At 37.4% G+C, this 19,414-nt stretch overlaps 1 protein-coding gene across 1 annotated transcript in view; it reads left to right on the top strand.

Annotated features, from left to right (window-relative positions):
• The window catches only part of LOC149823406 (DEA(D/H)-box RNA helicase family protein), a 107,757-nt gene that overhangs the window by 71,826 nt on the left and 16,517 nt on the right, over window positions 1–19,414 (top strand). The window contains exons 8-12 of the mRNA XM_090018816.1: window positions 1,022–1,170; window positions 3,964–4,059; window positions 4,499–4,601; window positions 7,322–7,384; window positions 7,528–7,589. Of these exons, the coding sequence (XP_089874942.1) occupies window positions 1,022–1,170; window positions 3,964–4,059; window positions 4,499–4,601; window positions 7,322–7,384; window positions 7,528–7,589 (473 nt within the window). The remainder of the gene's footprint in view (window positions 1–1,021; window positions 1,171–3,963; window positions 4,060–4,498; window positions 4,602–7,321; window positions 7,385–7,527; window positions 7,590–19,414) is intronic.

The raw sequence follows: 19,414 nt of genomic DNA, 5'->3' as shown, positions 1-19,414 counted from the left end.
ACTGGAAGCAAGTGTCTTCGAAACAGGCCTTATTTTCAGAAAACAGAGCAGAAATAGAAGAAAATTTTGTAATGTACTGTATAAGACTCCAAATCAAGTGAAATTTGTTTTTGAAATTATGTTTCCAAACATCCTTTCAACAGCAATGACTGTCACTCAGACCAGGTAGCCAATTAGGCAGAATTTCAAATCTGGAACCTAGTTTCTTTGAAACAGGCCCTATTTTCAGAAAACATAACATAGATAGAAGAAAGTTTGCTACTTCTGTATATCTATATAGGCTCAAAATCAAGTGAAATTTGAATCTGCTTTCAGACATCCTTCCAACAGCAAATGACCATGACTTTATCCAAGTAACCAACTGGGTAGGCAATCCTCTTGAGGCTGAAGTCAGCTGCAATTCATGCCCTGCTACAAGTGGATCTCCTTGACTGGTCAATTTTCACCTTTATAATCCTTGGAAGCTCCTCGTAGATGGCTCTGGTAACATTTCAAACAAAGAACTGAAATGGAGCATGCCATCTCACACATAGGTGGAGGGCCAGAACTCAAATGTCTTACTGAACCAGAGATACATATATAAGAGTTGACCCTTTTATTTGGGCTACACAGCAAAAAAAAGTCTAAAATATCTGTAAGATGCCTACAACATAATACCCTTGGAACTATGTATGATATAATACACTAACAAATACGTTAGTACTGACTATACCCCTGCGGCACAGCCAACCTATTTTAAGAATTGGTCAAAGATTCAAGCCTTGGTATTTTGCCTCTCTTGAACTGTCATTGTATTTACATATTTAAGCTAAAAATGGTCTATGTTTGTGTGAGTATGATGATATTTGCTATTTAGAGTATCCCTAAGACCTATGTCTGTGGTTTCTTCTTCTAATAGATTAGGCAAAGTGGACTTTTGCTCTTGTTTATTAGCATTTAATGTGTGTCCTGTGTTATATTCCAAGTAGAAAAATATCTTAATTTTTGTGCTCTTTACTTTTTTATTTCCCTACTCATGCAGGTTCATCTTTGTCCAAAACGGAGGCAGACGATGTTGTTTTCGGCAACAATGACTGAACAAGTTGATGAACTTGTTAAGCTCTCACTAAATAAGCCAATTCGTCTTGCAGCTGATCCATCGACAAAACGTCCTGCGGCGCTTATTGAAGAGTACACATTGTTGCCCTGTGAATGCTTGTGTTGTTTTTGTACATATAAATGCAGCTTTTGTGGTGGTATTTTTCTGTGATGGTCTCTCTTTGCTGGATATGTCTTGTTATATTATTTGTGCTATTACTTCTGCATTGTTCTTTGTATATGCTCCATATATACTACTGGACCACTTTGGTTGTCTAGTATTAGATTATAAATATGATCTTTTAGAAATTCAAGTAGTTATATTTTTCATCAGAGTTTCAGCCAAATTTTGCTCATATTTAAATGTCCATGATAGAACTTAATTTTGTCTATGATCTTATAATGGCTTGTGGATATAAGTTGGGTTTGTCTTTTGAGGATTATCTTTAAGATATGGTTTTAATGTTAGGGGGAATGTATGTCTAAAATATGTTTAAATGTCACTAGTATAGTATGCCATTGGAAAATATGTTTCTATCATGCAGTTGGCATGTAATGATACGGGTCTCCTAAACCATAAATGACCCTATTCGATAATATTTGAGTCTACATTTTCTTTGTAAATTGACAAGACCTAGGAATGAGCACAATTTACATGTATGCACCTTGATACAGATGAGAGAACATGACGTGATGCAAATACCTTGATTTGACACAACAATTCTCGAAAATTAGGAAACAAGGAAACTGTGAAACTTGATGCCCTTGGAGTGTGTGCCCTGCAACCACACGAAGAAAGTAAAAATGAAATAAAGAAACATGAAGAGTTAGATGGAAGGAGTCAATGGGTTGTGCTCTTTCCCATGGGACATTGTGTATGTTCATATCTCTTTATAAGCTGAATTACTTAAATGCCCTTATAGAATCAAATATTAGATAAGTATCTCCTTACACAAATGACAAATATATCCTTTAGTAATATACAAACATAATAAATACTCCAATTTTAACACACCCCATCAAATTGTACATGATTGTTTCATAACCATGAAAAGTTTGGTTTTTAACACCCAATTCTTATAGATGTTAATGGCTTAGTGAATAGATCTGCTACTTGTCTTCTTCTTTAACAAATAATGGTTGAACCTCTCTATTATCCACCTTTTCTCGTACAATATGTTGGCCTAGCTTAACATGCTTCCTGCCATGGTGAACTGGATTGGTTGCTATGGCAACGGCTTTTTTATGATCACAAAACAAAGATACACGTCTCATAACTTGAAATAATGTTGTCAGAAGATGCCAAATCCATAATATTTCTGCTATTGCTAGTGTTATCAGTATCATATCGTACAATATGATATAGTGTATCAGTGTGTCGGGGGGAGAACCAATATGATATCCCCCTATGAGTCACTAGAATATGAAAACTAGAAATATGAGAACCACCTTGTGAATTCGGCATTTCCAATACTTTTTTTAGCAAATCCAACTATGTGGGTGTCTTCGGCATGGTGAATTTGCTAGGAATTAACTGTTGGATCATGTATTTTTGATGAAAAATATGTTTTTTGGGTGCTGGAATATTTTTGAAGTGTACGAACCGCCATGCCCTCTCAAAACAAACTAATCTTATAAAATTACTTAGTTACCTGAATGCATGCAACTACATCAATGGTATTTCAATTCATGTTTTAGACATCATGAGAAATAAAATGATTGGTCCGTATTGAACGATACAGCGGTGTATCGTACAATACACCTTTTTATTTTCCTTTTTTGTCTGCGAAAAAGGGTGACCGACCACCTATGGTGGTCATTTTGACCATTTTAACATTCTAGCACAGTGTAGAGTTTTGGATTATGTCAATTGTACTTGGCCATCTAGGGGCATATTTGTAGTTATTCTGCATTTGACTTTTCCTGTAGGGAAATTTTCAAAAACACACCTAAGTTACAGAGTAAATAAAAACACACCTAAGATTTGAAAAATGTAAAAAACACACCTAAACTTTTCTGTGGTTAATTAAAAAAGCCCAAAATTTACTCCCGTCGAAGTTCCTGTTAGATTGTATGCTGTAATTACCATTTTGGCCTTCAATAACTGAGTGGGCATTCAATTAATCTTTTTCCAATTTTTGGAAGTAAACTTTGCTATTTAACGATTTAATTTGTTCAGTATTAATGCTTTATCTCTTCATGAGGACCTTTCTTTCTTCAATTTTTTGTTCCTTCAGTCGCTAAAAAAAAATACAGAGAAGGAGTCCACTGTGGATTCGGGTTGAGAAGATAGATATGGTGGGCAATAGCAGGGAAAGAAAGGAGGCATGGTGGAAGAAATGAAAACATGGTGGTGGATATATAGCAAATCGTGAGAGATGGGAGAAATGGTGATGGTGGTAGGAAAAGGATAAGAAAGTGGGGATGGTATTAAAAAAAGGTGGTGGAGGTTGGCAGTAAAGAAAAATAAGTGTGGTTAGTGGTGGTAGTAGGAAAGGGGAGAAGAGGTGCTGGTGCTGATGGTAGAGGCTGCAACTGTAGAGAGAGAGAGAGAGAGAGAGAGAGAGAGAGAGAGAGAGAGAGAGAGAGAGAGAGGTTAAATTAGTAAATTTATGTTCAAAACCTAAGTTGGGTTAATGTTAGCCCAAGTTAAATGAACAGAAACAGAGATATGTTGCCGGAACATAAATTTAGGTGTGTTTTTAACATTTTTCAAAACTTAAGTGTGTTTTTGATTGCCGCTAATAACTTGGGTGCGTTTTTGAAAATTTCCCCTTCCTTTATCATCTTTTTTTTTTCTAATTATTTTGTTGTTTGGAAATGCTTGATTTCTATTTCTAGTGATTGATGAATTTCTTTAACCATCATCTTTTGTTTTTCTTTCAGGGTAGTTAGGATTCGTCCAATGAGGGAATCAAATAAAGAGGCTGTTCTACTGTCACTTTGCTCACGAAACTTTTTAAAGAAAGCTATAATATTCTGGTATGTCTGTTCTTAAGGATATGTTTTCTTCTTTTTTGGTTATTTTATTGGCTTCAGGACTTTCTGATGTTAATTACGTTACTTTTTGGTAGATACACTGTTTGTTATGCATTATTGACATATTAAACAACACAAATTATGGTTTGACCTTAGACTTCGCTTTTATTCTGACCTTTAGGGCCTCTAGTATTGGTAATTTTGAGAGCTGTTTTTTAATATTTTCTTAGAATTGCATGCTTGTTTGCGAGCATATTTTGTTATCATGGTTCTAGTATTTACTACATAGAATTGATGGCAGTGGGACCAGGCTGACCTTTAGGGCCTCTAGTATTGGTAATTTTGAGAGCTGTTTTTTAATATTTTCTTAGAATTGCATGCTTGTTTGCGAGCATATTTTGTTATCATGGTTCTAGTATTTACTACATAGAATTGATGGCAGTGGGACCAGGAAGGAGGCACACCGCTTGAAAATCTTGTTTGGCCTTGCTGAGTTTAAAGCTGCTGAACTGCATGGTGACCTTACCCAGGCTCAACGTCTTGATGTAGGTGTTTTTATGCGTGCAGCTAGATTTTAAGTAATTATAAACATGATGAGATAAACATCTGTTGAATGCATATTTTCGTATCCTGGGATTTCCCTCATATCTTAAGTTTTGGACTTTAATTAAATACTGCTGATGAAGTTCTTTAGTCCATTTCTATCAAGTCTTATTACATAGTGCCACACTAGCTCTACTTTCTGGCTCTTCTCTCCGGCTAACCTTATATAGTCACCATGGTGTTGCTTGTGCTAACAAATGGTATGATTTTTTTATTGATGTTTTATTGGATTCTTTGCTTGTGTCTGTAAATAGTGAGGTTGGTTTGTTCCATGGTTATCAAAATTCTTTTATCTATTTGGGTCTTGGGAGGCTGTTTCAGAAATTGGAAACCAACGGACTTTTGAGGCTTGATGAAAATTGAACTTTTAGTAAGAAAGAGCACATTCACATAATTAATGGCTGTCATTATTATTGTTCCCGTGCGACCTACTTTGTAGGGTTGTGTTCAGAGTCTGTTTTGCTTTGGGTTGAGTCTTGATGTAAGTGTCGAGTCACTTGTAACTTTCTCTGGGCCACCCTTGCACTTTGGTTCAGGTTGATGAACACTCTGAAGGATCTGAACTGTAATGTGCTCTTGGGCAAAATTGTGAATAAATGCAAATGCAATTAGCTTTTTTTTATTTATCTTCATTGTGATTGCTTCTGAGTGATTGCAATTTCTTTCTCTCTCGCTCTCTTGCACTCTCAATTATAAAAGCTTTTGCTGCGGCAAGCGAGCGATCAGAAGGCTTGCGGCGGTAAGGACCGTCGCGCCGCACTGGCACATTGAAGAAGTAGGCCCGTGACAAGTGATATCAGAGCCTGTTCTTGAGCTGGGGAAGGGACTCCAGAGTCTGTGTCGAGAGACGCGCAAAGCCGCGATTTGTGAGCAAGGCATTGTGACGCCCAAATACAACTTGCGAAGTACAAAAGGAAAGACAGTTGCCGAAGCCGAGGATATGGGTTCACTTCATGGCCTTGAGCAGATGACCGCAATCGTCAACAAACTGGTGTCTGATGTGACTTCGCACGAAGAAGTGATTTCATGCGCAGTTGAGCCGTTAGGAGGACTGAACGACGAGGTGATGAGCCTGTGAGATTAGATAAACTTGCTAATGGGATAGGTTACTTCGCTGACTGCAATAGTGATCACCATGCAGGTTGGCGAGCTTCAGTTGAAGAACCACACTTTGCAACAGACAATAACCCTTAATAGCGGAAATGGTGATAGGCCATCAAAGATAGATGTGCTGAGGCCAACGGAGTTTAATGGTTCTAGAGACAGCAAGGCTATAAAACACTTTCTGTTCCAGGTGAAAGACTGCTTGGATATTCAAAATGTATTGGTTGAGGACCTCAGGGTAAAGGCTGCATCAACTCTACTTGACGGAGATGCTATAGCCTTGTAGAGACAGAAACATAGCGATATTGGAAGAGGGCACTGCGTAATTGATACCTTTAAAGCCTTCAAAAATGAGCTACGCAACTACTTTATGCCAAGGAACGCACAACGACAAGCTTATCGGATGGTGGCAAAACTTATGCACACTGGATCGTTGAAAGACTATGTCAGGACGTTCCAGAAACTCATGCTAGAGGTACCGAATATGCCTGATGAAGACAAACTCAATTGGTTTATTGTGGGACTACAACCGTGGTCACAATCCGAAGTGAAAATGAGCAATCCTAATACTTTGGAAGATGCGTATATGATGACTGAGTGACTAGTGGATACTCAGCGTAAGCCCTTCACTCCATCAACCAAGGCTGGAAAGAGCATGCTAAATGAGGTTTTCTAGCTTTTCATTGGATGCTTTGCAATTCTGACCTCATAGAGATGTGTGACATGATCGATTTACTCAGAATCAACACCTGGATCATGAATTTTGACGAGAAAAAGATGTTTGGAGCCTAAAAAATTTATGGAGATTTTGAGCCATTGATTTTTCAAACCTTATAAAAACCTACTGATGTGCCGAAATCAAATACTCTTGGAGTTGATCCCTATAAAATCAAGCACATAGATCACTACTGTACAATCAAAATTTAAAATAAAACAAAATATGCTGAAAACCCCATTAGCATATTCAGTCTACAAACACAAACATTAAATCAACTCCGGCCGTTAATGTTAAATAATTAATCAATTATTGGAGTTTTGATTTGTTTTGGTTGAAGATGGTCTATGTCACATGGATTCGGCTAGCAGGGTGCCGCACCCGCGTCGACGCGGGTGCGGCCAACCCGACCCTGGGTGCGTTGACCCCGGCTAGCAGGACCCGCGCAGGGGGGAGCCCCCGGACCCCCCTTTCTACAAAGGCGAAAACTCTGAGTCAGGCTCCACAACTCATTAGCTCGACCCCTTCCCTGCACAAATTATATATATATATATATATATATATATATATATATATATATATATATATATATATATATATATATATATATATATATATATATATATATATATTTGCCGCACCCCCACCCATGTGACATAGAAGATGGTAAATGCCAATAGAATTTTTTTATGGCTATTTGATGAATGATGATTGATAAATATTTTTTTTGTTTAAAGTAAAAAATAATGGAAATTTCTGATCACCCAAGTAGTTTCATCATTTAACATGCTACTATCCTGTTAAGATATATGCTAAGTCTTATCCATATGAAAATGCCTGTAGGCTTTGGAGCTTTTCAGAAAACAACAAGTGGACTTTCTCATTGCAACTGATGTTGCTGCTCGTGTAAGTGTTCCCACCACCTCTTTTATGACAGGTCTTTCTTTCTGGCTAGCAGGCGACTAGGTACTCATATGCATGTGAGGATTCAGCTACTGGACAGATGAATTAATTTATCTTGTACTGACTTTTTTGCCTTTGTGTTGCAGGGTCTTGATATAGTTAGTGTGCAAACAGTGCTAAACTTTTCATGCCCTCAGGATATAACAAGGTGAAAATATCTTGTGTATGTTCTTGCTTGTGCTTACTTTACTATTTTCATTTAACAAATGTTTCTGCGCTGTGATGTTACAAAATGGATCTGTTACGAGGAGAAGAAACTTTTTGTAATTCTCATATTTATAGAAATGTTTGTAACATGGACACTGCTACCAGCCCCCTACCCATTTTGTGTTTGTGTCATGCTGTTATGACTCCTGCTGCCGCTTGGTCATAACAAGGGGGGAGGAGAGGGAGATAAGGTGAAAGGGAGAGGTGGAAGAGAAGAGAGGTCAAAACGGGAAGACCATTGTTTTTTTCTCTATCCACTCCCAACTATGGATTGGATCTCTTTTTCCCTACCCTATGGCCTATGTGCACCTGTAGCCCCATGTACATACAACCCAAGCCCGAAAAATGCAACCCTGCTTATCCTGATCTATCTGCTCCATTGACCAGCATACCTAATTCTTATTCCAGCCTGCATCGTGAGGGTAGGTGTTGAGAGGTGTATTATATATGTTGCTGAGGGTATTTTGGACATTCTGGTGAAGAGTGGCAAACCTGTAACATATGTTTATATTTTATTATTGTTGCCCCTCATGGGGCAGTTTAGTCATTATGGAATACAGCTGCACCCTAATGTAAAGTTATATTATAAATACCAAGAGTGGGAGGCACCTCATACAATGTGTGCCCTCATCAAGATTGTGCAGCCTCCTCTCCTTCGTCCTCCTCTCCTTCTCCTCCTTCATTTTCTTATTCTTAGATCCTTTGGTAATCAACCATTTTGGTTTATGTGTTTTGCAGGTGGAATCCAAAAGCTTTCATGGTATCAAAACCATGAAGGTCTGTATCCTTTAATCCCTTCTCTCATTCCTCTTTGTCCATCGTCTTCTTCCTCCCGATCTCTCCTTCCTCTTTCTTTTCTTCTTCCCATTCTTTCTTTCTTTCGTTTTTTATTTTCTGTTTCTTTTCTCCCTTCTAATTTTTATTTCCTTTTCTTTCTTTTTCTTCTTCCCAATGCTAGATCTGTTTCAGATCTGGTTCTAGTTGTTGTCTCCATTAATGCTGATGCCAGCCTGCTGATGTTAGCAGTAGCGTAGGCTGACATCAGCATGGCCTCCTTGATGACATATTTCCCGCTCTAGTGACTATGGACGAAACAAATTGATGTGCTACATGGTGACACTAAAAAAGATCAATCAAATTATGTTATTGTTGATCCTTTATAAGATTTTAGGAAGTCGAGCAATGCTTCTGTCACCTTAAGAAGGTCCACTCATAAAAAACCATCATATAGACCGATTGTGTCTAATGAGTGATTTCTCACAGAAGTTCTAAACGATTGTGAACCAGGTAATACTATGAAACATCAAATAATAAGATGCCATGCAATAGGAGATGCAGGGGATGTATCTTAACAAGACATTGGAAATTGTGTGACCCATACATAAAAGCGTAGTTGGATGCAAATGGGTGTATAAAATATGTTAAAATATGTATCGATATTTGTAATCTCATATATATATATATATATATATATATATATAGAGAGAGAGAGAGAGAGAGAGAGAGAGAGATACATATACATATGTACTATGTATACATGTATATGTATCTCTATCTATATATATAAATATATTTATATATTTTCTTGTTCACTCGAAAAGGGTATTTCTGTAAATTCCTGTTTTACGATATTCTGTTTTGGAATATGCTTGTAACTTTTTTCCTTTTTATTTTTCCTTTTTCTTTTTTGTTTTTGTAATTTGTGCCACATAGGGAGGCTCCCCAAAGAGTCGTTGGGGAGCCTCCAATAGTCACATATGTGACCCTTGGGGCCTCCCAACGACTCTCTTGTGAGCCCCCTATGTGGTTCCTTTGTTTGCTTATCAATAGGGGCTTCCCCCCTTGTAATTTCTCATGCTTTGGGTCAAAGCCCAAGTGATTAATAAAGTATTTTTTTATTCTTTTTATGCCTTTGAGCATTTGTGAGATTTAGTGGGTTGTGCTTTTGTGCACAAGTGTTCTAAGAGTTCTTATTGTGCATGTGTGCACGTGTTTATTATCAAGAATATTAAGGTCTTGATCGTAGTATCTTGTTGAAGATACTTTTACCTGGTATCAGAGCCAGGTTGAAGAAGGAGGATTGTGCATCTCTTCATTTTTAAGTGCCTCGAAAAAGGTGCCTTCAAGCTATTGGAGTTTGAAGTGGATCATCTTCTTCGTGTAATGAGATATGCGGAAAAACAAAGAGTGCTATAAGCACTTACAATGTCCACCAATGGACAAACAAAAGAGATGACACCCAAATCCACGAAGGGACAACACAACATAAAAATATAAATGTCTCTTATTGAAAAGAGAGAGAGCTCTCAAGAGTAAAGAATACAAGAAGGGTTCACCCCTATATATACAAAAAGAAAGAGAGTGAGGGGTGGCCTTATGGCCTTAAAAGAAGAGCCACAAAGGGGGCTCCCCATGGAGTTGTTGGGAGCCCCCAACGGTCACAAATGTGACCGTTGGGGGCCCCATCGACTCAACGGTGGGGCCCCTTATGTGGGTAAAAATAAAATAAAAAATAAAAAAGAAAGTGCAAAAAATAAATAAAAAAAAAGAGCAAAATAACAAGTACCCCTATCAGATACTTGTGAAATGATGAAAATACCCCAATTGGGTAAATTAGACTATATATATATATATATAAATACATATATAGATTACATGTATTTTAACACCCTCCCTCAAGCTTTACGGGCATATAACCGAAAGCTTGTCAAGGAGAAACATAAAACGAGGAGCGGCAAGGGCTTTAGTGAAGAAGTTTGCCAACTGGTACTCGGATGTGACGTAAGGTAGTGCTATGGTTCCTCTTAGGTATTCATTACGCACGTAATGACAGTCCATCTCGTAGTGCTTAGTACGCTCATGGAAGGTGTGATTGCTTGCGATATAGATTGCTCTTTTGTTGTCACAACACATCTTCGAAGGAGTAGAGATGACAATGCCCATATCACTGAGGAGACTTCTTAGCTATACAAGCTCCATGGTTGTAGTGGCCATAACACGATATTCCGCTTCTGTTGAGGACAATGATACTTTGTGCTGCTTCTTGCATCTCCAAGAAATCATAGTCACCTAAGAAAACACAAAAACCCGTAGTTGAGACTCTATCATTGGGATTTCGTCCCCAATCAGCATCAGTATAAGCAATTAAATCAAGTGATGAAGAAGAGGAAAGAAAAACTCCCTTAGTTATGGTGTTTTTGATGTATCTGACGATCCTTAAGACTGCACTCATGTGCACAATTGTAGGTGCATGTTGAAACTGACTCACTGAGTGCACGACATGAGCTATGTCAGGCCTAGTGATGGATAAGTAGGTCAGAGATCCAACAAGTTGGCGGTAGGGAGTAGGATCCTCGAAGAGTGTTCCATCTTCCAACCTTAACTTTGCATTGATAACTTCAGGGGTTTCGGTCTTCTTATCATCGGAGATACAAGACTTGGAACAAATGTCAGCAACAAGTTTCATCTGAGAGAGAATGTACCCCTGCGGAGAGTACGCTACTTCAATTCCTAGAAAATATCTTAAGAAACCAAGGTCAGACATGTCAAAATTTTCTTTTAAAACTTTCTTAATATCATTAATTCCTTGCTCATCACTTCCAGTGATGATCATATCATCAACATAAAGTAGTAGAATAACTACCGAAGGCCCTGCACTTTTCACAAACAAAGCAGTGTCAGTATAGCATGAACGAAAATTCAAACTTGTCATTACATTGCTAAATCTATCATGCCAAGCCTTTGGGGCTTGCTTTAAACCATATAATGCCTTTTTAAGTTTGAGAATTTTATTTTTACCAATACATACTCTCGGTGGAGGATCCATGTAAACCTCTTCATTTAATTCACCATTTAGGAATGCATTCTTAACATCTAATTGATAAATAAGCCATTTTTTAACTGACACAACGACAATAAGAGTCCTAACACTAGTCATCCTAGCTACGGGTGTGAAAGTTTCTTCATAGTCTATACCGTATTCTTGAGCGTATCCTTTTGCTACCAATCAGACTTTATAGCGTTCTAATGAACCATCACTTTTAGTTTTAATTTTGAAGACCCATCTACATCCAATCGATCTCTTTCCAGTGGGTAATGAAGTTATTTCTCAAGTTTTTGCCTTTTCAAGGGCACTAAGTTCTAAGTTCATGGCTTCAACCCATTGGGGAATGTTTTTGGCTTCATTATAATGTGAAGGTTCAGGAAATGAGTGTAATGCAATTAGACATGCTCTATATCTAGGAGTTAGAGACTCATAGGAAACAAACCTATTAGGAGGATTGGAGATTCGGCTGGATCTCCTTAAAGAAGTTTCTTCTATGTTGGACCCTTGAGAGTTTTTTTCTAAGGCGCTCATTTGAGCTTGTTGACCACGCCTAACATAGGTTTGGATTGGTCTATCACTTTCATCTTCAATATTGTCAAGAGGAACATCCTCTAGGTCATTCAACGACTCATTAGAGATTTCCTCTTCTTGAGGAGTCTCATCTTCTTGGGAAAGAAGATCAAATAAGAAAGCATATTCACTTTCGTCAATATCTTTAGTTTTTTCAAAACCATTTTTCCAAAAAGGTTACATCTTTGGATACATAAAGTTTGTTATTTTTAAGGTCAAAACATCTAAAACCCTTTTGATTTTCTTCGTATCATAAGAAAATACATTCAATAGCTTTAGGAGATAATTTGTCTCTTTTATGTGTAAGGACAAAACATTTACACCCAAAAATTCTTAATCTATTGAAATCGGGTGTTCTTTCAAATAGTTTTTCATATGGAGATGTATTTTGTAAGGATGAAGATATCATTTTATTTATCAAGTTGAGGTTAAGGCGGCTTCGGCCCAAAAACTTTTTGGAATTTCTTTGGAGATAAGAAGTGTCCTAGTGGTTTTCAAGATGTGTCTATGCTTTCTTTCGGCTAAACCATTTTGTTGAGGAGTTCTAGGACACGATCTTTGATGACAAATTCTATTTGTTTCTAAATAATTTTGAAATTCATTTGATAGATACTTTCCACCCGAATCGAATCTAAGAGTAGAAATATTACTTGAAAATTGATTTTTGACTATCATATGAAATTTCTTGAAGAAGTCAAAGACTTCGGATTTTAAATTGAGAAAGTAGATCTACACATATCTAGTGTAGTCATCAATGAAAGTAACATAATAGGAGTATCCTTCTTTAGATATGATCGGAGAAGGGCCCCAAACGTCCGAATGGACTAACTCAAAAGGTCTTTTGGACACAAAAGTTTGATTTGGAAAAGGAGTGGATTTCATTTTGCCAAAAATACAATTCTTGCAAACAAAATGTTTCTCGTTACAAAATTTCTTTCCAAATGGAAAGGAGTACATTTTTTAGAAACTTGGATGTCCAAGTCTTTGATGCCAAGTTTCAATATTTTTATCTTGGACATGGTTACAAAAAGAGTTAGTGGGAAGTTTCAAGTTGCTCATGTAATAGAGATCTCCCCTCCTATGGCCTTGCCCAATCTGCTTCTCGGACCGGAGATCCTGTATAGAGCAATCCTTAGTTGAGAAGGAGATTTCACATCCATGATGACATATTTGAGCAACAAAGAGGAGATTTAAATTAAGCTGAGGTACCACTCTTACGTTGAAAAATTTAAAGTTCCAAAACTTTTTACTTGTAAAGATGTACCAACGACAGTTGAAACATAGGAGTTTTTAGAGTTATTACACAAATCTGAAAGCTCATTTTCAAGAGGGGTCATATGAAAGGAAGCTCCAGAATCAAGGATCCAAGAAGACATACCTGGAGGAGATGAAGAAGCTATGGGGGCACCCGAGGTTGATGGTGACTTGAGTAGAATTTGTAGTGCTTCCGATAGTTGAGCAAGAGAAAAAGACTGCTTCCCTTTGATAGTTTCCTCCTTTTGAGTAGCTTCTTCAACGGAGGCAACCTTATTCTTAGGCCCTTCATTCAACTTAGGGCAATTAGGTCTTATATGACCCGGTTCTTGGCAATGATGGCAAATGGCTTTTCTATAGTTGCCATTATAATTATTTTGCCTTCCAAAGTATGGAGGCTTATAGGCTTTCACATGGTTGTCGGGTTTAGACACGGCCAAAACGTCATCTCCTCCTTTAATCATGCAAATACGAGTTTCTTCTTGGCATATTTCGGCTATGGCATCTTCTAAGGGAAGAGGCTTGGATCTATGAATAAGGGAAGATCTAACTTGTTCATATTCGGGCCTAAGCCCATGTAGAAATTGGAAAAAGTGTTCTTTTTCCATTTGTTCTCTTCTTAGTTCCACGTCTCCACTAGAAACCCACTTTGGTTCTAGTAAAGATAGCTCATCCCATAAGGGTCCAAGAGTGCTAAAGTAATCCCTTACACTCATTTCTCCTTGCTTGATAGTCCAGATTTTTTCTTGGAGGAAGAATTGACGAGCAAGGTCTTTTTGAGTAAACATACATTTTATAAAGAACCATGCTTCATTAGCCATCCGAAATTTAGCAATGTTGGCGCAAATTTTGAGCTCCACATTGTTCATGAACCAAGCAAGAATCTTTGCATGCTTACTTTCCCAATCTTCCACTTTAGATTGGTGATATTCAATGGCCTTTATGCAAGCATTTCCTTCAAGAGCTTTTTCTTGATCACCATCCATCTTGGTGAGTTAGAGTTGTGGTTTCAGAATGGTGCCCATAACGTATCCCCAAAGCTTTTTACCCTTGAGGTTGTTCTCCATGGCGACGACCCACATCATGTAGTTGGAGCCATTAAGCTTGAAGGAGAGATCAATCTTTTGTTCCCCTTTCATTTAATCTCTCACAAGAAGACAAACAAAGAGAGATACAAAAAAACAATATATAACTACTTAAATAGCTATATTAAGAATCAAGAGCATACACAAGGCTCTGATACCATGCAATGAGATATGCGGAAAAACAAAGAGTGCTATAAGCACTTACAATGTCCACCAATGGACAAACAAAAGAGATGACACCCAAATCCACAAAAGGACAACACAACATAAAAATATAAATGTCTCTTATTGAAAAGAGAGAGAGAGCTCTCAAGAGTAAAGAATACAAGAGGGGTTCACCCCTATATATACAAAAAAAAAAGAGAGTGAGGGGTGGCCTTATGGCCTTAAAAGAAGAGCCACAAAGGGGGCTCCCCATGGAGTCGTGGGGAGCCCCCAACGGTCACAAATGTGACCGTTGGGGGCCCCCATCGACTCAAAGGTGGGACCCCTTATGTGGGTAAAAAATAAAATAAAAAAGAAAAAAGAAAGTGAAAAAAAATAAATACAAAAAAGAGGAAAATAACAAGTACCGCTATCGGGTACTTGTAAAATGATGAAAATACCCCTATTGGGTAAATTAGACTATATATATATATATATATATATATATATATATATATAGATTACATGTATTTTAACACTTCGGGCAATATTTTAGAAGCCTCTTTTGTCAAGAAAGACTTGAAAATCTTTTGAGGTACGTATTATTTTTTATCTTCTACCCTCTCTAATGGGTGAAAAAGACTCCCACTTCTCCCTTGGTTTTAAACTTAGTAGTTCAAACTATCATGTTTGGGCCGGCAATATGGAAGCCCATATCAAAGGAAAGGGCCTTTGGGGGTACGTTCAAGGTTCAATACCGGAACCCGAACCCAAACTTACCATCATTGAAAAAGGAGATATTAAGATTCTTGAAGGGGAAGATAGACAAAAAGCCCTAGAAGATTATTCAAAAAAGCATGATGAGTAGGAGATGAAGAACTTCAAGATCTTGTCTTGGATTTTTTCATCCGTTGAAACCAAGATCAACGCCAACATTATTAAGTTCAAAAAGACCTCCGAAGCTTGGTTGTACCTTGAAAAGATGTATACTTCAAGGGATTTATCACACAAGTATTACCTTCAAAAGAAGGCATTAACCCTTCAACAAGACGATTTGTCTATTTGGGAATATTTTGCCGCACTATCGTCTATTTGGGACGAGCTAGCTATGCTAGTACCAAAATGGAGTGGAGAAGCAATTGAGTTAAGACACATACAACTAGAGGAAGATCTATTCTTCAATTTTCTAAATGGACTTAGACCCAAATTTGAACAAATTCGGTCCTCTCTTCTATCCGCCTTCACATCGCCCTCTATTGAAGATGTAATCACTAAGCTAAGTGGTGAAGAAACCCGTATGGGGATTAGTAAAAATAATCCTAGCATCCTTGCTACATCTTCTTCTCAAGATAATTGTGAAGGGGTTAATGCCGTATCAAGACCCGGGAATAATATGAAGACCTACAAACCTCCTCATTTCAAAAATCATGGTCAAGGAGGAAATGATCGATATGGCAAAAAACACTAGCAAATTAACTTGCCATTTTTGTAAAGAACCCGGGCATATCAAACCCATTTGCCCCAAATAGAAGAAAATACTTGCTGCGGCTATGGCATCCCAACCAGAGGAACAACCATCTTCATCAAATGAGCCTTTTTCCCTTCAACAAATTGTGGATGCTCTACAACCTTTTCTCAAGGGAGGCATTTTCGGAGCCGTTATGCCATCCTCTTCACCTCCCGGTAAGACATCTTTTCACATGACTCCAAGTGCTTGTTCTCTTTCCGATTTTTCTAAAAATTCTCTTCCATCTTTTGTTTCAACGTCGGATGGAACACCTCTTGAAATTAAAGGAATAGGCAATTTTAAAAACAAGACTTCTTTATTCCAAAAATTCGTCTTATACCAAAACTAAACTTAAATTTACTCTCGGTCTCTCAACTCTTGGACTATGGTTGTGATGTAAAATTCTCTTCTAATAAATGTTGGATACATGATCACCAGTCTAGGAAGTTGATTGGGGAAGGCTCTAAGAGAGGAGACCTCTACTATGTTGATTTTCTCCAAATTCCCAAGAACCAGTTTTGTAATGTCGCTCAAAACAAAGATATTCATGTATGTCATAAGAGACTGGGGCATCCCAACATTGTTAAAATCTCTTATTTACCTTTTATTAAGCATCTTTGTAATGAGAATTTTGTATCTAATGAATGTATTCTTGGAAAAATGAAAAGTCTACTGTTTATTCAAAGATCCATATTTACAACAAAATCTTTTCAAATTGTTCACTCTGATGTATGAGGTCCGGCTCCTGTGATATCTAAAGGAGGTTTCTCATACTGTGTTATTTTTGTGGACGATTACACTAGATTTTGTTGGATATATTTTCTTAAACATAAACATGAAGTTTTTTCAATTTTTAAAACATTTCGTATGATGATTTTAAATCAATTCAATGGAAGTTTAAAAATACTTAGAACCGACTCCGGTGGCGAATATCTTTCAAATGAATTCAAAAGTTATCTTGAAAGTCATGGTATTCTCCATCAAAAATCTTGTCCAAAAACCCCACAACAAAATGGGTTGGCTGAACGAAAACATAGGCATATCGTTGAAACAACTAGAACCTTACTCATTTCACAGAATATTCTGAAAAGACTCTGGGCTGAGGGAGCCCTTACATCGATCTATCTCTTAAATAGACTCCCATCAAAAAATTTGAACAAAGTTTCCCCATTTGAACGATCATATGAAAAAGTACCTGATTATAGCAGGTTAAGGGTTTTTGGATGTAAATGTTTTTTCTTACTGATAAAAATGGCAAACTCTCCTTCAAGGCCATTCCTTGTGCCTTTCTTGGCTATTTCGAAACTCAAAAGGGTTTTCAGTGTTATGATATTAAAAATGATAAACTATATGTTTCCAGAAATGTGAGTTTTTTGGAAAATCGCAGTGGTTTCGAAAAACTTGAACCTAATGACGAGAACGTAGACTATTCTTTTCTATTTGATCTTTTAACTGAAAATGATGAAGCTAGTGATGATGAGTCAAATCAGAGTGGCTCAAGTAACAACGAAACCAGTCCTGAGTCCTCTTCATTTCATCAACATGTCAATGAGGAACCGCATAGAGATCCCATTACATATACTCATTGAGATAAAAATACTTTCTGAACTGCCCTTGAAAGATATGATAACGCTGGTGGGACTACTCCTCAAAGTGAGGTGAACCTTCGTAGGACCGAAAGACATAGAAAAATCCCTTCTAGGTTCCATCTCCTATGAGTCTTTTTCACCTAAACATATAGCCTGTCTAAGCGCCATTCATTCTTATATAGAACCTAGAAACTTCGAGGAAGCACAAAAATGTCCTGAATGTATAGCTGCAATTGATAATGAACTCGAAGCTCTGAGAAGAGCCAAGACATGGGAATTTCAAGACCTTCCTAAAGGTAAGAAAACAGTAGGGTGTAGATGGGTATTTAAGGTTAAGACTAAGAGTGATGGGTCCCTCGAGAGATACAAGGCCCATTTGGTTGCAAAAGGATATAGTCAAGAATATGAGATTGATTATGAAGAGACCTTTGCTCCGGTAGCTCGAATGGTCACTGTCCGATGTCTTATAACTGTTGCCTCAATCAACAAGTGGAACATCTATCAAATGGATGTTAAGAATGCATTTCTAAACAGAGATTTAATTGAATAAGTGTATATGGATGCTCCTCCTAGAATGAAGTCTCCTAAATGAAAGGTGCTTCGCCTTCAAAAAGCACTTTATGGTTTGAAACAAGCCCCCAAGACTTGGTATGATAGGTTTAATTCCGTAATTATAGAAAATGGTTTTTCATCCTGTTTTACTGATACTTCTTTGTTTGTTAGAAAATCCAATGCAGGGATTGTTATTTTACTTCTATATGTGGATGACATGCTTATAACCGGAAGTGATTCTAAAGGGATTAACAGTATAAAATCAATTTTAAAGGATATGTTTGAGATGTCTGACTTAGGATTTCTAACTTATTTTTTGGGTATTGAAGTAGCATAATCTCGTAGAGAGTATTTTTTGTCTCAAACTAAGCTTGCATATGAGATTATTGACAGGTCAGGTATTACAAATGATAAGGTTTGTGAAACTCTTGTTATAGTAGGAGCTAAAATGAAGATTGATGATGGTGTTCTTTCCTCTGATCCTACTCCTTACAGACAACTTGTAGGATCGTTGATGCACCTGAGTATTACCAGATCAGATATCTCGCATGCAGTTTATACGACAAGTCAATTTCAACATGCACCAACTTCTGTTCACATGAGTGCCGTCTTACGAGTTGTAAGATACCTAAAGGGTACTTTAAATAAGGGAGTTTTTCTGTCATCTTCTTCTGATTTAAAATTAATTGCTTATACTGACTCTGATTGGGGTGGTGACTCAAATAACCGTCACTCCACCACTGGTTTTTGTGTATTCTTAGGTGATTTACTAATATCGTGGAGATGTAAGAAGCAACAAAAAGTTTCTGTCTTCGACTGAAGCTGAATATTGTGCCATGACAACTACTACCATGGAAATTGTATGGATCCATCAGCTGCTTGAAGACATGGGGATCACTATTGAAGGGCCCCCTAAGCTATGCTGCGATAACAAGAGTGCAATTTATATTGCCAAAAATCATACTTTTCAGGAGCAGACTAAGCACATTAAAATGGACTACCATTATGTTCATGAAGTCTATCTAAAAGGAATCATTGATCTACCTTATGTTACTTCAGAATATCAGTTGGTAGATTTCTTCACCAAAGCTTTATGTGCACCACGATTCAACTTTCTCCTTGGCAAACTTTCGGTCATCATGCCCTAAGATTGAGGGGGGGGGTATTAAAATATGTATCGATATTTGTAATCTCATATATATATATATGAATATAATATCGATATATATTTTAACACCC

This window comes from Nuphar pumila, chromosome 10, assembly GCF_984573655.1.
Source record: "Nuphar pumila chromosome 10, dmNupPumi1.hap1.1, whole genome shotgun sequence".
Taxonomy (NCBI): Eukaryota; Viridiplantae; Streptophyta; class Magnoliopsida; order Nymphaeales; family Nymphaeaceae; genus Nuphar; species Nuphar pumila.
Note: the sequence above shows the minus strand (reverse complement) of the source record. Positions and strands in the feature narration are given on the sequence as shown.